Here is an 18308-nt window from a genome sequence, read left to right as displayed (position 1 = left end):
AGTTCCCCCGAGAATCGAGCAGAAACGTACACGTATTTTTGTTTCGGGAATGATTTTCCATGCAAATCCAAACGAAACTAATCGGAAACGAAACGAACGCGACTGTTATTTAATCCGACGCGACTTCGACAGGGAACTTACGCGCGCTATTAATATGAAAATTATCGTATACGGCCGTGTACCGGTTGAAAATAAACTTCCTAAAATATATTCGCGTAGCGCGCAACGCGGCGTGCTCGTAGCAAATTAAATTTGGTTTACGTTTGCCTGTGATAAAACTCAAATCCATTTTACATTATTATTATTATTATTATTATTATTATTATTATTATTATTATTATTATTATTATTATTATTATCGTCGTCATCATCATCATTGTCGTCGTCGTTGTAAGCGCGTAATATCCCGACAGGCCTTTATGCTATAATGATGACAATTAAAATAATCGATGGCGCATGATTGGATAGAAACGCGGACCGCCGAAATTTTACGAATTTCGACTAGATTTTAATTAATGTTCCCGTTAATATCGCCGTAGGAGATTTTGTTGCGCGATTTAATTTGCAATTAATTCCGGGGACAAATTTCGAAACGTTCGCGAATTTAAAAAAAGAAATTAATAATATCAGGTTGCAAAGTATGCTCGATAGCAAACCACAAATTCAATTTAATTTAAAAATAAAAACTGATCGTCGGAATACTTTTCTAGCGTGATTGTAACTATTGCATTAATCTCGTCCAATAAATGGCCCGATTTCAATGTTTTAGTCGAGAAAAATTATCGTAAAGTCGAACTGTAAATATGTATGCGAACGGTTAGAACGTTTCTCGACGTTTCTTCGCAATCAACAGACCGAGTTCGACAGGTTTTCTCGACAGCTTTCGATTAACGACACAACAATCGTTTCAGCGAGCAGAGAGCAACGATACGCGCGAGTGAAAGCGCTTCCGAGCGTGCAAAAGAAGGTGGATCGTAACCCGGATACTCGGTTGTACTTTCGCGAAGCCGATCTCTTCACGATTCCTGGCCTGTTTAGCCCTTTACGTTCACCGTGTATATTGCCAATACACAAGGTGTCCCCACGGAACCAAACCGTTTAGTCTTAAGCACAGAAAAATCCTTTTGGTCGCTTATTTTAGAAACGCCTTGTATAAATAGACATAAGAAGAATCGCTAATATAAAGTGAACGCGTTCGTTTAACAATGGTGGCATTAAAGTTTGAAGAGAAACCTCCATTTAGCAGAGTGTAAAAGGTTAAAAATGTCGATGCAAGAAAATGGAGTGATCTAGATTCGACCGGATGGCGTCCGGCTCGTAAAGCGAACCACAGTTATCGCTTCCAATCGCGAAGGGTTAAGTTGTACTTACCCTAAGGTAGTTCAAGGTGGAATTGGTGATGCCCTGCCTGGTGATGTTCTTGCTGAGTTGCTCGAGCATCGTGGGGTCTTGTTGCATACCGACCACGGACCTAGGCACCAGCTCCTTGTGCGTCCTCACCGACATGTGCCACGACTTTATCCTCATAAGGTCGTCGAAGGTGAAGTCCAATATTAATCTACCCTCCGTGCATACCTGCCGAGCGAACAGACGCGTTCAAGTGGCTGGATAAACTCGTAAAAAAGATTCCGACGAGTTTTGACAAATAACTAGACTAGAATAGAAACCATTTTCCACGAAGCATCGAGGAAATATTACTCTGGAGCGGTTCTCGAAGAGAACAGAAAGGAGGAACGTAACGGGAAAGAAAAGGAAGTTGAGGATATGGTCCAAGAACTGCACATTAAATCAGGTGTTCGGTGTGATTCGAAGCATGAATCCGCGCCTTTTGGATTGTTAAATACTGAATAATGATTTCTAATGCGTCCGAGTAAGCGAACGGCTCGAGGGTTATACATACAAGTCAACGAACGCTCGACAGCCTCGACAACACGGCGACATTTTGGTTCCCCTTACCTTAGTGAACATCGGCTTTCCGTGGTGCGTGACCATTACGCAGTGATCACAGTCGAGGGTTATGCTGGTATTGTGAAATGACTCCTTCGGGTGCTTCAAATTGTAGTAAAGTTCCGTCACTCCGCCCTCGAATATTGAGCGGAAGTACCTAGGTATTAACGTCCTGCCTATCGCTGAAAGTACAAACAAAACGATCGTCAAGGGGTGGGAACCGCGTTTGGACCGCGAAATACATAACTAGAAACGCTCCGATCGTGACGTCGTTTGCTATTTGCCGGAAGTTGAGGGCAAAAAAAAAAGTCGATAGCGATAAAGGGATAAAGAAAAGATAAAATAATATAACGCGCGGTTACAATGATAGCGAGCAACGGTTCATTTCTGGGCTCGGAAAATTCTATATTCAAGGACGGCCGCGCGCGCTCCGGTGCATCTTATTGCATCGGTAATGCGCATCGCGGAACTGTCGTTTGTGCTTGGCGACGACGCGATGTGACATGTAATCACGTTGTTACCGTGTATTCAGGAACAACGCACAGAGAGGGGGGCATTAAAATCCACCGACTGCAAAATTGCTCTGCGCTGGCACGTAATTATTTCGGAACTGGCTACGTTACACGTAGCCATTGTCCGGTATAGGAAATATTGTTTGAATGCAAAAAGTGCTGATGCCCGATACGCGTTCTCCAGTTTGTATTCTTTGGAAAACGATAACAGATGGTTGATATCTCGATTACTATCATAGCTGGAATAGTTATCGGAACACTTACTATATCTCTTGGGACCATCCTCCAAGCAGAACGTGAGGGTTAAGGTCGCGTCGTCTTCGAAGAATTCGGTCGCGAATGCGTCCCACCAGAGGTTGTCACTTTCCTGAAACAAAACGCAACGAAACCCTGTAGATTCCTAACAAGTTTCAATGAGTTTGATTCGAAGAAATAAATTCATAGACTATAAGCGTATTCTTGGTCAATCGTGTGGACGGTTTTCGAAACATGCTCGGGAACGCATCGCGCCGTGCGTGCATCGTAACGAGAAAAGAGTGCCTGTAACTCGGAAACGAAGCATTTCCGGCCACGGGGACTTGCGATTTTTTCTCATCATTTTGTTGCGTAGAATGCGCTTCGTACAATTTCGCATCAACTTGGTTGCATGTTTTTTCAAAAAACGACTCTAATTAACGCTCTCGTTTATGACTATAAAAATATGGTTACACGGCTTTCGTGGGCTAATCAACGCATCCAGATTGGTTGAAATTTGTTAAACATACGAACCAATTCTTGCAAACGAATCGTAAGATAAAAGGATTGCTCGTGAGAATCTCCCCCATTTTGTTTTCTATTATTACGCATTAGTAGCACCATCCGGGGCCGCCATCTTGGTCCATCGCGCACCACCGATCGACCGACGCTTGCCAAGAAAAATTAGATCCCCTTAACGCGTCACGGTCGATCGAGAACCGTGGATTCGCCCTAAAAGTTGCGACAAATCTGTTCACAGAAAGTAGAATTCCCTAGTGAAGCATTTGCCAGGACAGAGATCAAGAGTAGCTTTGTAGAAGCTCGGTGCGCGTGGTTTTCTCGGGGCTCGATCGGCCGAGTGAACCTGTTTGGCCCGCGGTTCAAGGTCTGCTTTCCCGCGAGCCGAGTAATTGTTCGCCTCGGTCTCGATTCGTTCACACGGAAGCGACCGGCGCTTCCTCGATCGAACACACCTGATTACGCGCGGAGAAAGATTAACATCGAGATTAACGATCGACCTTCCCGGATCCGGCTTGCGACGAGAGCGCCGCCTCCGAGGGCGCGGCGAGGCCGAGAAAAGACGGCGAACCGAAGCCGCGCGCGCGGGAAAATAATAATAAGAGCCGCGGGAGGAGGTAGAGGAGGCGTGGGCGAAGCTGGATGCATAATTGAATGAAAGCGCAGCGAACAAGCGCGGACGGGAGCCGAGGGGTAGGTTCCCGCGAGCAAGAGGGGGTGAAATGCTATAATTTCAAGCCAGACAGTCATGCGTTATTCAGCGGCTAGTGTAGGCCTCCTATGTCTTCGCCTCGTCCTTTGCTCGAACCCTGCTCTCGTCCTCCGCATTCTCCGCCTTTTCATTCTGACCCCCGAAACCTAGCGCGTCTTTGGCCGGAAATTATCTGGATTCGATTCTGTCGGGAACACCGACTTTCGAACGGACGCTAAATGCTCCCAGGGGCTGGAGGGGCCCTACAAATTCGTGCGAGGATAATCAAGGCGCGAAACAAAAACTACGGACCAACGTTTCTTCCATATCCTCGGCCAACTTCTCTTCGAATATAACCTGTTTCGGGTGGAGGGTAAATCAGGACAACCTCGGTCGGTATCGTAGGCACGGCCGTAGGTAATCAGGCATAGATTCCTTTGGATGTCGCTGGACAGACAGGAAACGAGGGGAATTTGCTGGCAGTTAGGAAGAATGATCGACGCCAGTCGCTATTAATACATTGTTTCTTGTTATTTTTAATCGAACAAGGGGTAGAAGACGGTTACTCGCGTCGAATTCGACCAAACAATCGATTTTCAGAGACCTCCGGAGCGGTCGGTGAAGATTTATTTCGGACCGCGTAAGCCTGACCGTGCCAAATCAAGCAAATTATCGCCACTCTCGCGCGAATTTATATTTCTGACCAACGTTCCACTCCATAGCCAGCTAAAATCGCCGCGATCGAACGGAGAGGACCGTACCGAGGGTGGAAGACGAAACGTTGAGTAATATCGCGTGGAAATTCGGCAACCACCCTTGGGGAGATCGTCTTATGCTCCTAAAGAGAAAAAGGACGCGAAAGAAAATTCTTAATGTAGGAAAATCTGCATAATTTAACCCCTCTGTGCTCGCGTCGTTTGTTGGATATTTTCTATTGCAAAGAGTTACATTAAAACTGCAGAAATTGGGACTCAAAGATTCTGCAATTACCAAGATAACTATTCTAACGAGGAGCCCCGCAAAGAAAATAAATAAATAATAGCCTCAAGTAGTATTACATCCAAGTGGAATTGCATGCGTGGATACTGCATGTATCGGTATCATTCAGAATGTTACGATAACATTGCAGTGATACGGAAAAACAAATGGTAATTAATTTACATGTACCGAAAATCGACACCGGCAGTCCAAAAGAGCATCACGCATCTCGTTAATGCACCGTTTCCCAAAATTCGGGCAGATTTTCGAACGTTCTTGGGATTCCGTGTCGTTCTCGCGCCTCTTTCCTGTCATTTTGCTATAAAAAGATGCACAACTTCGGAGCCTAACTTTCGAGAAACTTTTGTGCAAACCGACGTAGTATCCAAGATACGCTCCACATAGAAGCTAGATCGATACGTAACGCGAACTCGTGTGCGCACAAATCATGAAAAACAGTATGCAAAGACGTCGAGCATCGCGAAACTTGGGAATTTTCTAATAACACCAGGTAAATTTTCCCGATATCGATGATTAAACATCTCGAGCATTTTAAAAAATGATTGCAATTGCCTCGATGAACCGATTCGTTTAAAAGATATTTTTTTGGTTCGAAAGGCGACTGGCCGAATTGAAATTGGGTTTGGAAAGGCAGCGCGTGGCAGGAAGGACGGTCTTCCGGTTGCGAAAGTGTCCCAGCCCTCGATAGTCGCGCGTCAAGGGGCAAAAAATCGGCGCGATAGCCGGGGAAAAGCGCGACAACGCGCAAGAAATTCAATCTCGATCCTCGGGCGGCGTGGGTAAAAAAGGAGGGAAAATCCGTCGCCGGCCCCGGAGACACACAAATCATCGCTGATTTCCAGGATGTGTGCACGGACAAAGCGACGAAATACGCGCTCTTTCGGCCGGCGTATTAGCCGGAGTTAAATTCAATTTGTCCAGGCCGAAGTAGTCTCCCGCCAGAGAGAGAGAAAAAAACGCGAAAATCCGGGCCGGGTCGTTGCATCGTAATAACCGAGCCGACAGAGGAACGAATAGACGTTTCGTCGCCTGACCCTGGCTAACCCAACATTTACACCCGAATAAAAAGCCACCAATACCATTATTATTAACATTACTAAACGAACCTCTTCGTTACGTGCCGCTAAAATTAATCCAGTAAATTTATCGACAGCTTTTTGCCGCGTCCTTTAAAACGAAACGGGGGTAAAGCTTTCCGGAGAGTTCCAGCGGACAGCCCGGGCTCGAAACGACAATTTTTGTAAATTGTACATCGTTTCGCGTTAGGGAAACGTCGAGAAAATTGGTACCGAGTCGGGAAAACAGCGTCTTCCGACTCCCGGAAGTGTTCTTTCGTAATGTTCTTCGCGAGAGAAACTCGGCAAGCACTTCTCAAAACTGAAACATCAGTGTCCGAAACTTGCTTCTCCTGAATTTAAACAAAACTAGAGAACCAAAGAAAGCCCAGGAGTCGCTGTTCGCGTTTAATTTTTTTACGAGAAATATATCGTCGTGTTTAACATTTGTTTCACGGCGTTTAAACGAAAGAGAAATTATATATCGTATACAATTATTGACAGAGCATCGACCGCCATTTTGGACAATTTTTCTCGACAGGATCCGCCCTTCGAGTATCGAACCGAGCCAGAAACTACGAAATTTACGCTTGGACTGTTCGTTTTTCGAAAGAATAAAAATTTTCCAAGTATTTTTAGCCGAAGCAGGAGAGACGAGGACACCGAAAGGAAACTAAATACAAAAAGATAGAAAGAAACAAGCTGGCAGGAGGATCGCGTCAGCGTCGACTCTCCTCGAGTCTCCCCGATTCCGGTTCGATTCCAGCGGAGTAAAACGAGAAAGAATCCGGCATAATTCCAGCCCGTTAGCAGGTACCAAAAACGCTCTATTCCGAACCTGCCATTCGCGAGACGAATAAATACTAGCTTCCTGCGAAAGTTCTGTCCGCCGGCGAACAGTAAAACTGGAACTGAATTTTTACGAATATCCTTGCATGCGTTCGGAATTAAACTATAAGTACGACATCGGTGCCGACTATTTCCCGTCTTCCTACGGGTGCCTTTGCAATAAAAAAAAAAAACTGTCCAATTTATTAACGGCACGTCCACTTCCAGAACCGACTCGTAAAATTACCTGCAAGCCCCAACTTTTGTTTTTCAATACTGGAAATTACGTAACTATCGACTGCAAATATCTATGGAAACGATTAAACTTTAGAAAATAATTTCAAAACAGCTTCAAAGTTGCAACGTCGATTTATCGAACGCGTTGATCCCTCGAACTTTAAAAAACTGTAAAAAAAGAAAAACATTTTTTCGACCCAACAAGGCGGAAGCGTTCGAACGATCGAATGGTATTCGAATTTTATTCAGCGAATATTTGAATGAAACATCGATAGACCATTACAAAAATATTATTCGTAACTCGAATACGTTGGACGAAAATCTTGAGCTGTATTAAATATACAGAATTTCTCTCATTCCCGATATACGGTTCATTGTCCAAACACGAGGCTCTCCAATTATTCCGAGCAGCGTATTCTCGGCTGGTCTTTGCGCTCTGCGGGCAACATTCGGGTGACAAACGACAAGATATTTCCAACGCAGTTCGCAAGCCCGAAAAAATCCACGAATTCTTAACGCGACACCAAATATTTCGCGTCGATGCTCGTCCGGGGGCGGCCTCGCTCTTTTCCCTTAATTTTTCGCCGCCCCCGAGCATCGATCTTCGGAAAGAATATTCAACGGAGAAAAAAAGAAGAAGAAAAACTGAAGCAGAGGGAAGAAAAAAAAAAAAAAAAGAAAACACGTAGAGTGAACTACCCGGGCGCACACTTTCGTATTATCCGAATCGTTCCCGGGGTCCTCGTCCCAGAAACGATTCACCGCCAATAATTTCTCTCCCTCTCCGTCCTCTCTCTGTTCCTCTCGGTTGCAGGCTGCACTTTTTTTCCCTTCTATTTTTCGCCCTGGCGGCAGGGCGTCGGTCTTTGTGCGGCCTGTACCAGACCCGGGGTAGCCGGCGGCTTCTCACCCGGACTGTACCACCCTACTGTTGTTAGGGGGGTGTGGGGAGACTAGGGGTGGTATATGATCGTGTATATACGCCGGCGGGAAAGTATTGTCGGCGCGCTCCACCTCTCGATTTTCTTACGAAAATCCGTTCGATCGAGAAGTCGCGATCGGATTCGGTCGGCGAGTATATCGAAAATTCGGCAAAATTCCGGTTCGTATGGCCACCATTTTTGAGAAATTTCGCGATCGCTCGAGGCCCTCGGATAGACGGCGAAAGATTTCTCTCTGGTCGGTCGGTCCGGGACAAAACTCTTCCGGCCGATCGGAGTATATACGGCCAGGGGCGGCGGCGAGAGGGGCGAACCAGGGAGGGAGAGCCAGGGGATGGGGGGTACAATATGGGTTATCGAGGGGGCCCCACCCCCGGGGGAGAGCAGGGGCCCTCATTTTATTACCCAGGCTCCCATGGAGGTTCTCAACCTTCCCTCGAGTTCGCCTCCTCGCCGTGTCTAGAGTTCTTCGACTTTTCCTACGCTCTTTTTTACGCTCACCCCTTTCGCCAACAGGACCAAATGATTTTTCACTTTTTGCCCGACCAACTCGCGGACTCTTCGTTGAATAATTGGACGAGTTACCGCGATTCCTCGTCCTCGCGGACACCGAAGTATATGGGGTTGCTGGCTGCAAATCGGAGACGGGCTAAATTTTCTTCGAACAGTACTGCCGGTGCTTAACCTTTTTAAGCTCGCGGCACAGTTTCACGGGGAAAAAACATGGCGCAGTTTATAATCGTGAATTATTGTACAGGATGTTTAGCTCCGGTGGTGAATATTTTAGGGGATGATTCCGCGAGCAAAAACAAGACTAAAATCGAAACGACCGAAATTGCGTTCGAAACTTTTTATTTTTCGATTTTAAGGGAGGATTTTACAGTGTTCTTAACGTTTCCTGGATCGCGTATTGATTATTAAAACAGGAAAATGTTCGTCGTATGCACTAATTTCCACGAAAACACATCCACGATGGTGTTTCAATAAAATTAATCGTTTTAATCGCTCTATCTAATATAGATTATTTTTTAAATCCCAATATTTACGAAACAAATGTCTCTCCTCGATTTGCGAACGAGCAACGCGTTCTGTATGTCGCATTCCAGAGCTTGTAAAATACATTCGTAACGTATACGTTAGTAGCCGTTCCAAAGGATTTAAACCGTGCAAAAAATATCCTATGGTTTACAAAACTACGTTCTATTATCGAACGTATATACACGCAGCACGTAACGTTAAAATAAAGAGTTAATAAATATAAAACAAGCGAGTATTAACATTCAATTTTGACATCGAGGTCTATTTTATCGATTTTTGACAATTCCTTCAGTCATGCGTTGTACTGGCTTCAAAATGTTACTATGCGCTCCTGTATATTTATAAAATGCTCAGCAAGAGTTACGTGTACTTAATTCCATCTATGAATGTTTCTATTCCTGTAAGTAGAAAGCCTAGAATGATCAATTTCATTGAAACGACACCATCGACGACTCGTCCCTTCGAGCAAATTTATATAACTGTATTTACAATTACATTAATGACTGGCTTGTTATTCCGACGAGGTTTTAATTTGTCCAGAATACCGTTCCTCGATTCCTGAACAACGTCACGGAGCAATTTTTAGGCTAACTTCGACTAGGAAAAATTCGCCAAGCATTCAACACTCGGGGCGAGCCCTTCTTTCCCGTCTTCTTGTTCCTCTTCTTTTCCCCGGTTCTTCCACGTTGTTCGCGTTCTCTCTCCCCCCTCCCCCTGTTCGCGGCATACTGAGAAAAGTTTTACGTAAACATCGGGTCCGCCCTTTACTTACGTGTACCTGACGATCTCGAGAGAAGGAAAAACGACGTCGTTCGAAGGATATGTGCAAGAGGAACAACTAGGATAATGTTTGTCTCCCTTACGTATTCACGTGCCTCTTTTGGCCGTAAGGACACGCAATTGAATCGCCGATTAGGGGAACAAGTTAGAATTTTATTCCCGAACTGAGAAATCCTTGGGAACTTGTTCTTTGCGAGGATCGATCGCTCGACTTCCAAGTCTGGTGCAATCCTATCATCAATTTGTATCAATTATTCTTTTGAAATGTCTGTGGAAGTAAAACGCAATGTCAACGTACTCCATAGACCAACCAACAACTAAAAATCGATAAGATTTGCCATTTCTATCCTAGACTTTGGCCAAAACGTAACTTTTAAGTGTCCTTTAGGTTTTTAATTTGCTTTAAATATCGTACCGTGAAAATTACGACTAAAATTACGAATAAATATTCGTAATTAAATTTTTCAGCGATATAACGTGGCAACATCGTCGCGAGATTGATAGATGTTATTAGCCAATATCAGTTCGAATTTTCGTTTGTTTTGTACAAAATCATTTGTCCCCGGAGCGATGAATATATTTGTTTCCGAGAAGCTTAAATTTTCGAAATTATCCTCTCGGTAAAAAATAAATTACTATACAGCATTTTTGATCGATTTCGTGCTGTAAATTGCGAAAAAGCACGCAGTTAGTCGAAATATTTTCAACGCCAATTAATCGTTTCGAGAATAAATAATGAACAGTTCGCGCGTGATCGGAGTTTTTAGTCGAAAATTGGCTCGACAAGAGTTATATTTTACATTTGCGTCGCAATTTTATTTCGCGAATCGCCAGCATTAAATCTACTGCCGCGATTAGTGCTTCCAAATCCAAATTCCGAAACGTCCAGTCGAGTCTGCAAATTTGCAAATGGTCTTTCGGGGAAATAATTACATTTCTCGATAAACGAAGACAAATTCGATGCTCCTACTCGACCTTTCGTTACGTATCGATCCTCCAATTCAACTATAAATACAAAGTTGATTTTATTTTACACAATGGTCTTAACCAAAAAATTATTCATTTATTCAGGTAGACCACCTTCACTGGATATGTATAAATAAATGCAGATACAAAACGGATCTTCTAAACGTAGATGGACTTTGAAAAATAACGAACCGCAATTCTTTATTTTTATATTTTATAACGAAATCGAGTAATACAATTTTGAAGTTTGTGTTAAACGTTGGTTGATTCACATTAGAAGCGTATGACGATTCTATTTGCAAGATCTATTATTTATTTGCGATAACTGTAATTATCGTACACTCACGCGAAACAGGGAATTTTTCGTCGAGGCTTTATTATCGGGGATTTATGTGATTTGGACTCGTTTCGAAGTAACATGGAGAAAGAGAGAGCCGGCGCGCTGCAAAGGTAGAAAAATTGCGGGGCTGTGCAATATAGATTTTCGCGATGAATGCCGCCGGTCCGTGATATTCAGTCGCCATGCGAACAGCTCCGCGAGACCGAGCTTGTTTTCAAATTAGAAGTTCCGAAGCGCGACTTGGACGTTACTAAAAATTTCGCCCCCGCTTTTCTCGATATTACAACATGTGTTTTTATATATGAGCAAAAAAAAAAAAAAAAAATCACCAAGATGAGCAAGATGCATAGCGAAACATCAACGCCCGTACCGACTAGATATTTTCGCGTTTCGTATACACTGACGCTCAAAACTTTCGAGCACTCCTCCATTTTTTAGACAAATCGACCCTTTCCTCCCGCGCGCAAACGTTTTATTTAACGTTTCGCTCTTACTCTAAAAAGAAATATAAAAAATATATTTAGTAAATACCTAAGTTTCCACGCGTTGAAAACCCTCTCCACTATAAATAATTTCAAGACGAGTGGTTCACCCGTATTATAAATAGTCATTTTAATATATAACGCTAAAATGTTTATACACATTCTGCGTCTCTGTAGAGATCGAACGCTGACCGAAGCTTTCAAGCGGCCTGTACGCGAAACTACAGGGAATTTCACTGGAAATTCGTGCCTTTGAAAATACAAACTTCTAATTCTGTTTCAATCCCGCAATGTATGAACGGGGAAACGCTGGAAAATTTCGACAGTTTCTATAATCGCATTTATTTTTCTATCTTCTACGAATTAGAGGAAGGGGGAGGGGGTAAAAATATTGTTATCAGATTTGGTGTTTCGCAATGGCGGAAAAAAATGTCTCCCTCTGGCGGGACGCGTTCTGAGCGATCGCGTCGGCCCGACGAAACGCGGTTATTTCGACGGAGATAAAAAATATGGGGAAGTGGAACGACTTCCCTGCGTATGAAACACGCGAAGGTAAATGAGATGTCGTCTGTCACGATGAAAAACCGTCGTGTTCTACGTCGGATAGCGTGTCTCGCATCCGTCAAAGTGCAACGATGAAAATGAATGTTCCATGGCCGGACGATACGTCACAAAACTGTAAAAGTGGGCTCGCACTCTCGTCCAAACCAGTTCGATGCTTCGAAATGTTAACAATTCTTTAGTCTTTTAACGTTCCTATTACCACGAATATAAATACACAAGTACCTACGTGAACATAAATCGAAACATTCATTCTATACTTTATATTGTACGACGAAACTTCCAATCTATAGACAGAAAGGTTCAAGTTCTATGTATGCCTTTAAACTAAAAATTGCCTTTTACCGAAGTTCTTTCCTTTATTTGGAAATTTCGTTTCGATCCAACGATTTGGTTTTGAATGTTCGGCGGTAAAAATATGCGTGATTAAAATTGAAACAAATGTTTATTAGCTTCGCCGGGGAAACGAGCGACTAAATTTTGCCCGTGCAAACAGTTAAACAATTAATCGAAGCGCAACGACTCGCGTATGGATTTCCAAAAAAATTTAGAGCCTGCGACGATTCTATTTAATTACAGTTTCAATTTGCCGTTCGCTCGAATTGCGACTCTGGTGTTTATCGAATTCAATTGTATTTCCTTGGACGCCAGTTGGAATTGGAAAAATTTAAGGTTAACCAATTCCCACGCGCGCACGTACTACCCTTTTCGATTTTACTTTTCCGAGCTATCATCGAACTATTGTCCCATCGGCCATGATGGACGACTACAATTTGAAAAACATTTCTGTAGCACTATTTCGCTCTAAACTCCCTGTATATTTAAAATCGTTTGTTTTATGTTAATGCTGCAATACATCGGGCGAGAATGAATTTAATTCTGCTCGGAATTTAGCGATCAAACGCAAGAGAAATAAGAATTCAAAGCACCTTTTCGTACTTCGAATAGCTCCGTAGCGTCGATTCCAATCAGCGATGACAAGATAACTGCCGCGTACGGTTTCCAGAGAAAAATGTTATCGACGAGGACAAGAAATATAGAACAGCGTTTAATTGAAATAATTATGGAATCGTCGTAGCCGGCTACTCGAACTGGGTTCAATGAAAAAGATAACGCGGTCGAGAAAGTATGGAGAAGAGAAAGCACGCGGAACGTCCGCTCGCTACGGACGACCAAAGAACTCTAGGAATCTTTTTCGGTCGATGCAATCGCTTCGTTTCACGTTCATTACTCTCTCAATCAGTTTTACTATTACGCGTTTCAGAACGGGCACCGGTCTCCTTCGTATCGTAATAAAAATTACAATGGCACTCGGTGAACTTTTGAGATCGATCCTCTAGAATTCGAAACCTCGTACAAAAGGGGAAAGACTCGTAGCCACGCCTAGATCTAATATATTTTTTCTGCGTACAGTAGTCTGTTTTGAAAATGAACAAAATATAGAAACGTAGATGCAATGTTTCTAGAAGGACGACAATTCTTGCGTTTTCGAAGATAAGTCGACGCTTCCGGAAGATCAGGTAAACGAGTAACGGTTCTGAATAAGTTGATTGCTTCGCTAAATGACCCCAATAGTCCGACTAAATCTGCAGGCCAAATGTCTTTCGAACCGCCGGTTTACAACTCCACCGGCAATAAACCAATTTTGCCAGGTCGTCGTTTCTTGCGAGTGATTTGCACCTAACATAAAATAAATGCTGCTCTACGACGAACCAACTGCTTGGAAAACGAAAACGCGTCGAATAAAAGTGTATCGCGGACTACGCGAATACTATACAACTTATCTGAAATTATTATATTCGACGAGCAGGAGGACGTTTTCGGCTAATTTTTTGTCCGTGTTCGGTGCATCTGCAAAATTAATTAACAACGTATATGTATTGTGATAAGGGGGGTAAATATATTTCCTCGTCATTAATTAATTTTGTACACGCAACCGAAGAGAGACAAAATATTAACCAAAACCGATCTACCCCCCTGATGGTTCGGTATAATTATTTTAACTTTCATTAAAAAAAAGTTGTATCTGGTTTCAGACGAATTTGAACAATTGGCATATACTCTGACGAATGTAATATATTTTTATTCGATATAAACTATAAAATGGTGATAAAATGTATCCCCATCTCGAATAAAAAGAAGTTCCCCGGGCGAAATTATTCGTCAAAGAGAGTCTAGACTCGAATTTTCGGGTGGTTCGAAATCGAGGGAAATATGAGTTCCAGGCGGGCAAGAAAATCCGCCAGGAAAGGTTCGAAGCGGCTAACGAAGAGAAAAGGTTTCGGTTGCATTTTCTTCGTCGGAACGTGACGAAGCTCGGTCGAAAGAAACGCCCGTGCAGTTTCAGTTCGTCGAAGCGGAACGCGTGCAATATTTCTTTATATGTTGAGATTAGAGAGACCCGGTGGGCTCTCGTGACGCTAGGAAAAAGAAAAAGAAACAGCAACGCGTTGCATAAAGGCGCGGATAAACTAAACCTCCGCGAGCTTGCGGGAGTTTCGCAATCCTAATAGCCCTGGCGTTCTTCGATCGTTCCGCGGAATTTCGACCGGCCCCGCTAATTAGGAATTCGATGCAGCGGCGCTCGATGAAATTTATTGCTTTTCGGGGGAACGGCGCTGTTCTATTATGTACGGCGCGCGATCGTAAATAAATGATATCGCGTGTACCGAGATCGACGCGGAATTTATTTATTTACTTCGTAGCTTGGACACCCCGAAACGGTGTAAGTGGGCTACTGAAAAATTTCCGTGCCTAATTTACGAATGGAAGGCCCAGGAAAGAGGGGGGATGAGAGTAACGGGTGCAAGCTGCAGTTGAAAAATTTCATAACTAATTTTTGAAGCTCGTTTCGATTCTAAAGACTGAACAATTACGACAGAGGCAGACGTTGATTCACTTGGTCGATGAAAGCCGCCGGAGTAAATCAATTTCCAAATGCATTGTCTCGGATCGACGGAACCATAAGCTTCAAAGAAGCTTATAGCGCGATCGGATAGCGCACGGCGAAATGTAGCCCGTGGAGAGAGCGTTCGAATTAGAATTAATGCACAGAAACGCGCGAAGGAAACGATACGGAATGTTCCAGGGATGAGCGAAATTCTTATCCGGATACAAATTTCGAATAACCGATAAAAAAGAAATACAATTTCACCAAACTCCATCCACTTTATCCCAATAATAACAGTTCGAACCACTCTGTGCGACTAAAGAGACTTTAACCTCGGCTGGAAATTTACAAAAATTCCAGGCACAGCGCATCGAAAGTTCCCGCAAAGTCCTAACCACCCTTAAGAAACTAGAATTAAAACAAAAAGGGACAACACACCGTAGCCAGTGCCTCTGATTTTAATTCGCGTCGCGTCCCTTCCAACTCTCCCTCTAGTCTCCGTTCGTCCCTCTTCCACCTAGGCTTCTTCCTCCTCGCGTCGTGCAAACCTACCCCCTGCGCACTCCCTCGACACCGAAGGCAACCCCAAACGTAGGCAGAACTACGGGAAACTTCGCAGTGGCGTACACTTAGCTGCTCTCCAGCGTCTCCCGCGACCGCAGCGTAAAGATCCGCCATCGAATGCTTGCTGTTCCCTCGATCGTTAATAATCCTTTCATCCTCCTGCGATATTCCATTCTCCGCGTCTACACGGATCAAACGATTTTCCCGCGCTTTCAATTTCGAAAAATTCCAAAGGGAATCAGAAAAAAACGATCCGCCGTTTCTATTCAGTTTGCAGGGCAAACAAAAATCTGGTCATTTATTGAAGGGAAAAATGAAGCAACCGTTCGATTCGAAAAGACAACAGTAAATTATTGTTTGCCATCGTTTGAGTGGATTCTTGAAAGTTTGCTGCAGCCACGTAGGCGTTCTACGGGCGATCGGTGGTCCCAGGGGGCTCGTGTCCGGGTGACGAATGCCTCGAGGTATCATCAGAGAAACAACAAGCTTACAACCGTAGGGCACCGGCCTCGTGAACGCACAGGCCTGACGGAAGTTGAAGAAGAAACAGCGGTGAACCGTGCACACGCACGCTGACAACGCTCGGGAGATCCGACGATAGCGCGAGAAAAGATGATTTATGAGCCAGGGACACGCCACGTCGTTCGCTCGAGTTCGCGAACGAGTGACCGGGAGTGAACAACTCGTCGAACCGAACAGCCAGGAGGCGGCCTCACTCTTCTAGCAATTACTATATTATTAATCTATAGTACAATTTCTTTCGCTAGTAAAATAGCTAGCATCGATCCTGGGATATAAAGTACTGGATGAATTTTTGGGGATTATCAAGTCACATGTCACCGCGATTATTATATTGGATTTATTTTCAAAGGATGTAATTCTCATAGAACAATTTTTTATTAATACTAGGAGCGAGGGAATCGACTCGAATGGCGCCGAAGGGAAAATAGGAAAAGGGATCGAAAGGGATATTGCGATGTTGCGTATTGTATCTGGTCCTATTTCTTGCGTTCAACGTATCCATATTCAAAATATCTTCGTTTCTAGTATTGCACAAGTTCGAGAACTCGTCTGGGTTAAACGCGAAGCGGAGGATTTCTCGTGGCTGCTGTCTGATCGATAAAACCGTATCTACTTATTTTACAGCTCCTTCGGTAGTAATCTTCCCGGTGCTAGACGATTATATCTCTCTACCAAGCTATTGTAAATCCCTGTTTCGAGACTTTTTTGTTAAGAATATCTACATAAATAAAACAGTAACTCTACATGTACGACTTTTAAGCAACTTTGATTGGAGATCTAACGTAAAGATTTCAAGTTCACCTGGATCAATTTTCGGCGAATGGACGAATAACGATCGGGGATGTCGAAAAATTGATATTACAATTATTTGCGAATCAACCGAGCGGACCAAGTTCGACAATGGTTTCGAAAGAAAGGATCTACGGGGCAAAAAACGATCGAGACGCGGGTAAATAATAAGAGAAACCGGAGCCAGGAGCAACGGGAGACAAAGGAAGATGGAAACGAAGCCAGAATGAGCTGCCACAGGTTCGTCGGGGCGCTGGGCGTGCGAAATTTCGACGGCCGGCGTCTATTTCCACGGCTCGTTAGCGGCTCGACTTCGCGTCGATGCGTTCGAACGCGTGCACTCGGCTCGCGAACTCGTTGCATTCGGAAATGCAGGTCAGTGCATCGCTGCCACGCGACCCAACCGTGTCGCCAGATATTTAGCGGATATTCATTAGCTTCCTTCCGAGAATTTATAGCAAATTTCCTCTTTTTGCCCCTCGATTCTTCTACGCGAGTCCAAATATTGAATTGGTTCTGTACTGATCGTTTATTCCAAGTTAAAAAAGAGTAAATAACGATCCTGTTAAAACCATGACTGTACTTTAATAATAAACACACCTAACGAATCGCGGAATAGGAATAGATTTAATCTATTCAAGATCAGATGTTCACGCTTATTAAAGTTCGTCAACTTCCACGTGCCGTTCGAAAAAAAATCCAATTCTCCAATGTCTAACTCGTAGAAACAATTATCGGTCTTGTGATCCAATTAATCGAAATGTTAATATCTTGCGATCTTGCGAATACATTAAACCATACGATGTACTCCTGACAGTAGAATTACCTGACGCGCGATATCACGTATCAATTATCCAAATAAAAATAAAATTACTATTACGTAATTATTCCAGCGAGAACCATTGAGCCCTCTTTGGGCTAAAAACGAAATTTATTAACCGATCGACTATCGATCAGAGACGGTTCTATCGATCACTCGAGGGGTTTCGTTCTTATCGAAATAAAAAAAAGAGTCGAAATCTAGCAAAGGGTTAATTGCTGTCAACTTTTTGCGGCAATCGGCGCCACGTGACAAATGTAAACTTCGCGGCTGGCCGATATTATCGAGATCTCGAAAGTGAAGACCGGTTGTCCGTCTTCGGAGATTAATGAACGCGGTGCTTAGGTATCAGAGGCTCATTAAGACACATTAACCCCAGCCTCGTTTCGTTCTCTATTTTTCGCCTTGTCCTAATGGCGCATTGATCACCGTTGCCCAAGAAAAACCGACTCCTCGAGATCCGACGCGAGAAAAAAGAAAATGTTCGCGCGTGGCTCTTAGCGGGACAAATGCTCCGTGATCGATTCTATCGCCCCCGCTAATCGATTCGAGGAAACTTCGATGGTCGAAACAACACTCTGACACGACGGTTC

The 18308-nt window shown here is 43.7% G+C and overlaps 1 protein-coding gene across 8 annotated transcripts in view; it reads right to left on the bottom strand.

Annotated features, from left to right (window-relative positions):
- The window catches only part of Chi (LIM domain-binding protein 2 Chi), a 123771-nt gene that overhangs the window by 3313 nt on the left and 102150 nt on the right, over nt 1-18308 (bottom strand). For all 8 annotated transcript variants that reach the window (XR_013080057.1, XM_076769670.1, XM_076769672.1 and 5 more), the window contains 3 exons: nt 2724-2826; nt 1957-2129; nt 1372-1575 (listed from right to left, as the gene is read on the bottom strand). Coding sequence is in view for 7 of the 8 variants with exons in the window: in XM_076769670.1 (XP_076625785.1) it covers nt 1372-1575; nt 1957-2129; nt 2724-2826 (480 nt within the window). In the remaining variant the exon portion in view is untranslated. The remainder of the gene's footprint in view (nt 1-1371; nt 1576-1956; nt 2130-2723; nt 2827-18308) is intronic.

The sequence above is a fragment of the Colletes latitarsis genome, chromosome 7, assembly GCF_051014445.1.
Source record: "Colletes latitarsis isolate SP2378_abdomen chromosome 7, iyColLati1, whole genome shotgun sequence".
Lineage (NCBI taxonomy): Eukaryota > Metazoa > Arthropoda > Insecta > Hymenoptera > Colletidae > Colletes > Colletes latitarsis.
Note: the sequence above shows the minus strand (reverse complement) of the source record. Positions and strands in the feature narration are given on the sequence as shown.